A 5054-nucleotide genomic window follows, 5' to 3' on the forward strand; every position below is an offset into this window, starting at 1 on the left:
TTGGATTTTTACTATCGAATGTACACCGGATGTCCCCGGATGACCACCTCAAGGAAAAAATTTGTAAAAAATTTACACTAGCCAATTGTCCTCCCAGTCGACCCTCCAGATGACTACCTCAAGTTCAAAATTTTGTGCAAAATTTACACTAGCCGATCAACCGGCCAGGCATCCGTCCAGTCGACCAGTGTTCTAATGAAACTTTAAAAACTTTCTTTGAAGCATTTGATATCAAATGGACATTTTACTCAAATTTAATAAAAAATTTAATGCATAGTTGGAGATGCTCGTAGCTGTACATATTCGTTGGAATGGGAGAGGATGGAAAGAATAAGTCTTACCATGATTTTATCATTTTTAACTCAGAAAAGTTAAGTGCTCACAATTTACAATTGAATTTCAATCATTTTAGATTGTTTTTAGATTATAAATTTAAATAAAAATTTAGAAAAAAAAGGGAAAAGAATGTATATTTTATTCACATTTTTTTTTTTTTGGTTTCTAAATCTTTGCTCAAATTTATGATCAAAACACAATCTTAATGTAATTTTTTATTTTATTTTCTGTGCATCCATCACTGCTGATCAAAAACTTCCGAGACAAGTCAAGTGGTGGCTCACTTTCGGAGTGAACAATTCTCTTAAGGGCTGTTTTCAGTTTAGAATCCAGTCCCTGATATTTATTTAACTTGTTGATTGTGTGGTGAATATTGAATGGGTATAGTGTGAGATTTATGTATATAATGAATATGAACAATGGATTGATATTTCTGAATAAAATTTATAGGTAGTATTGCTCAAACAATATAGTTGTTCATGGATTTTGAATTAGGCCTATACATGAGCCGGATTGGAATTGGATTTGGCAAAATCAAAATCGAATCTGATTAAGGCATAGTCTGAATCCTATATGAATCCTCCACTGTCATATCTGACATCAGCTCGTTAATCAGATTGATATCAGCTAATTTCGGATATCCGAACCCGATTCCATAACTTTCAAAAAAATATTGCATGCAAAATTTTGGACTAGAGTTTTAAGGAGATTCTCATCAATGAAGCCATGTATCTTTGTAATCCAAAACATTGCATAACAATACAAGTTAATACAAAATCAATTTCATGTAAAAAAACCACAACAACAAAAACAAAAGCATAAAAATGGAAACAAAGGCATTTCAAGCATCATATTTATATTTAACAAATGAGCCACTTCCACTGCCATGCCTGAAACAACAAAATTAAAAACACAGACAACAACTATCAAATACCCAATCTATCACCTTATCTAAGAATTGGAAATACGCATGTCTCCATGAACTTTTCAAAACCAAACTGCCACAAACAGCCCAAAATCCCACAACAAATCCAACTACAATGCTAGTGTAGAACCATAGCCTATCAAACTTCTCTTCATCTTCATCTTTATCCTTCTTTTCACTGTCTTGGTCTTCTACATCACCGTGATTTGGGGTTGGGCACTTTGTCGTCAATGGTAACCCACAAAGCTCAAGATTTTCAACGTAAATGGATGGATCATTGAAGGTTTGGAACTGGTTGGTCGAGGGAATTGGTCCAGACAAGTTGTTATGCGATAGGTTCAAATAGCTCAGTGAAGTTATAGAAGCCATGCTTGGAGGAATTGGACCTGAAAGATGGTTCCATGAGAGGTCAAGAGCTTCTAATTGTTGTAACCTTCCAATATTCTCTGGTATCTTCCCTGTCAATTCATTCCTCGATAAATTTAAGGCCCCTAAGGACGAAAGATTTGTTATTTCATCCGGGATCTCTCCCCATAGTTTGTTGCTCGAAAAGTCAATAATATTTACAATGCCGAGAATATTGATAATTTTCATATTTCGCCCCTTCACAACCAATTCCATTTGGTTGGCATGCGTCCCTTTTGTAGAAGGTGGTAGTCCGTTATAAGGTGTGAAAGTACTTAAACGAACCAAATTGCCTAGGCATGGTGGGAGGGGTCCTGATAAATTATTATGAGCGAGGTCCAAGATATGGAGATAAGGAAGACGACAAAGTTGTTTTGGAATGTTTCCACTGAACATGTTGCCATGTATGCATAGCTCATGCAGCAATGAATGGCTTTCTCCAATGGAATTTGGTATTTCCCCAGAAAATTTGTTGTCTCCAAGGTCAAGTGCTTGCAAGCTTGTGCAGTTCACCAAGGATGAAAAGATTTTGCCATGGAGACGGTTGGTGCTCAATTTTAGGTTATCAAGCTTGGAACACTACAAGAAAATACACAATTGGCGACCACTTTTGCCGACTAAAAATATTTTGGTTGCCAAAAGTAGTGGAATTGGCGACCAAAAATTATGTTAGTCGGTAAAAGTACAATATTTAGCTACTAAATTTTTTTAGTCGGGGTATATTAATTTTTGGCGACTAAAAAAAAATTAGTTGCTAAAAATCTCACAATTGGCGACTAAAAAAAATTTAGTCGCTAAATTTGTCACAATTGGCGACTAAAAAAATATTTTGGTCGCGGTATATATAGTTTTGGCAACTAAAATATTTTAGTCGCTGAAAGAAAAATAAAAAATTATTTTTTATCTTTCGCGACCAAAAGTTTGGTCGGCAAAACTTTAATTTCAGCGACTAAAAATTATTTTGGTCGCGGTATATATAGTTTTTGCAACTAAAATATTTTAGTCGCTGAAAGAAAAATAAAAAACTATTTTTTATCTTTCGCGACCAAAAGTTTGGTCGGCAAAACCTTAATTTCAGCGACTAAAAATTACTTTGGTCGCGGTATATATAGTTTTGGAAACTAAAATATTTTAGTCGCTGAAAGAAAAATAAAAAACTATTTTTTATCTTTCGCGACCAAAAGTTTGGTCGGCAAAACCTTAATTTCAGCGACTAAAAATTATTTTGGTCGCGGTATATATAGTTTTGGCAACTAAAATATTTTAGTCGCTGAAAGAAAAATAAAAAACTATTTTTTATCTTTCGCGACCAAAAGTTTGGTCGGCAAAACCTTAATTTCAGCGACTAAAAATTATTTTGGTCGCGGTATATATAGTTTTGGCAACTAAAATATTTTAGTCGCTGAAAGAAAAATAAAAAACTATTTTTTATCTTTCGCGACCAAAAGTTTGGTCGGCAAAACTTTAATTTCAGCGACTAAAAATTATTTTGGTCGCGGTATATATAGTTTTGGCAACTAAAATATTTTAGTCGCTGAAAGAAAAATAAAAAATTATTTTTTATCTTTCGCAACCAAAAGTTTGATCGGCAAAACCTTAATTTCAGCGACTATAAATTATTTTGGTCGCGATATATATAGTTTTGGCAACTAAAATATTTTCGTCGCTGAAAGAAATATAAAAAATTATTTTTTATCTTTCGCGACCAAAAGTTTGGTCGGCAAAACCTTAATTTCAGCGACTAAAAATTATTTTGGTCGCGGTATATATAGTTTTGACATAAAAAATATTTTCTTCACTGAAAGAAAAATAAAAATTTACTTTCACTCATCACTCTTTCTCTCTCTTTCTATCTATCTGTCTCTCTTTTTCTCTCTGTGTCTCTATCTCTCTTCTCTTTCTCTCTCTTTCACTCATCACTTTTCTCGATCTGTCTGTCTCTCTCTGTGTCTCTATTTTTGTCTCTGTCTCTCTCTCACTCATCACTCTTCTATGTCTCTCCCTCTGTGTCTCTCGCTCATCTCTCTTTTCTCTATCTCTCTCATCTCTCGTCTCTCTCTGTCTCTCTTCTCTTTATCTCTCTCGCTCATCTCTCCCTGTATCTCTCTCGTTTATCTTTTTCACTTTTTTTTTCTCTCTCTCTCTTTGTCTGTCTCTTTTCACCCATTTTTTCATCTTCCTCTCTCTATTCACTTTCTCTCTCTTACTCATCACTCTTCTCTCTCTGTCTGTTTGTCTATCTGTCTGTCTCTCTCTTTCTGTGTCTTTCACTCATCTATCTCTTCTCTCCTTTTTGTATCTCTCTCTGTCTCTTTCGTTCATCTCTCTTGTCTCTATCTCTCTTGTTCTTCTCTCTTCTCTCGCTCTCTCTCATCTCTCTTTTCTCTCTGTCTCTATTGCTCATCTCTCTCTTATTTCTATCTCTCTCTCGTTTATCTCTCTCTTATTTCTATCTCTCTCTCTCGTTCATCTCTCTTCTCTCTATGTCTCTCTCACTCATCTCTCTTATCTCTATCTCTATCTCTGTCTATCTCGTTCATCTCTCCTCTCTCTCTGTCTCTTTTTATGACTCTCACTCTCTATCCCTTTCTCTCTTTGTCTCTCTCTCTCTCTTTGTCTCTCTTCTTTTTCTCGCTCTCACTCATCACTCTTCTCTATCTGTCTGTCTTTGTCTCTCGCTCATCTCTCTTCTCTCTATCTCTCTCATCTTTTTTCTTTCTTTATCTCTCTCACTCATCTCTCTTCTCTTTATCTCTCTCTCTGTCTCTCTCACTCATCTTTCTTCTCTCTCTATCTCTCTCTTTTTCTATGTTTTTCTCTCGATCATCTCTTTTCGCTCTCTTTCTCTTTCTTTCTTTGTCTATTTGTTACTCATCTTTTGTTTCTCTCTGTCTCTGTCTCTATCTCTTTCTTTCCATGTCTCTCTCTCTCTCTCTCTCTCTCTCTCTCTCTCTTTCTCTCTCTGTCTCTCTCTTACTCATCACTCTTCTCTCTCTCTTTCTCTCTCTATTATTTATTATTATAATTTTACTTTTTATTTATTATCATTTTGGAGGGATTTTTAAATTAATTTGGCGAGGAACTCTAGAGGGATTTCAAACACACTAAAATGAGTTAGGGCTTAAACACGTCTCTCTCTCTGCCATCGATTCTCTCGCGCCTCTGTCTCTCTCATTCCATCACTCTCTCTTTCTTTTCACCCATTTTGTCATCTTCCTCTCTCTCTTCTATTTCTCTCTCTTACTCATCACTCTCCTCTGTCTGTCTGTCTGTCTCTCTCTCCCTGTGTTTCTCACTTATCTATGTCTTTTCTCATATATTTTCTCTCTCTGTCTGTTTTGTTCATCTCTCTTCTCTCTATCTCTCTTGTTCATCTCTCTCCTCTCGC

At 35.4% G+C, this 5054-nt stretch overlaps 1 protein-coding gene across 1 annotated transcript; it reads right to left on the reverse strand.

Annotated features, from left to right (window-relative positions):
• Positions 1-1196: 1196 nt before the first annotated feature.
• LOC145800908 (receptor-like protein EIX2) lies at positions 1197-1882 on the reverse strand. Its single transcript, XM_082890660.1, has 2 exons — positions 1271-1882; positions 1197-1226 (listed from the first exon to the last, which is right to left on the reverse strand). The coding sequence occupies exons 1-2, from the start codon at positions 1880-1882 to the stop codon at positions 1197-1199; spliced, it is 642 nt and encodes a 213-aa protein (XP_082746786.1).
• Between the last annotated feature and the right edge of the window lie 3172 nt (positions 1883-5054).

The sequence above is a fragment of the Camellia sinensis genome, chromosome 10, assembly GCF_055761805.1.
Source record: "Camellia sinensis isolate YWXY chromosome 10, ASM5576180v1, whole genome shotgun sequence".
In the NCBI taxonomy this organism is placed as follows: Eukaryota; Viridiplantae; Streptophyta; class Magnoliopsida; order Ericales; family Theaceae; genus Camellia; species Camellia sinensis.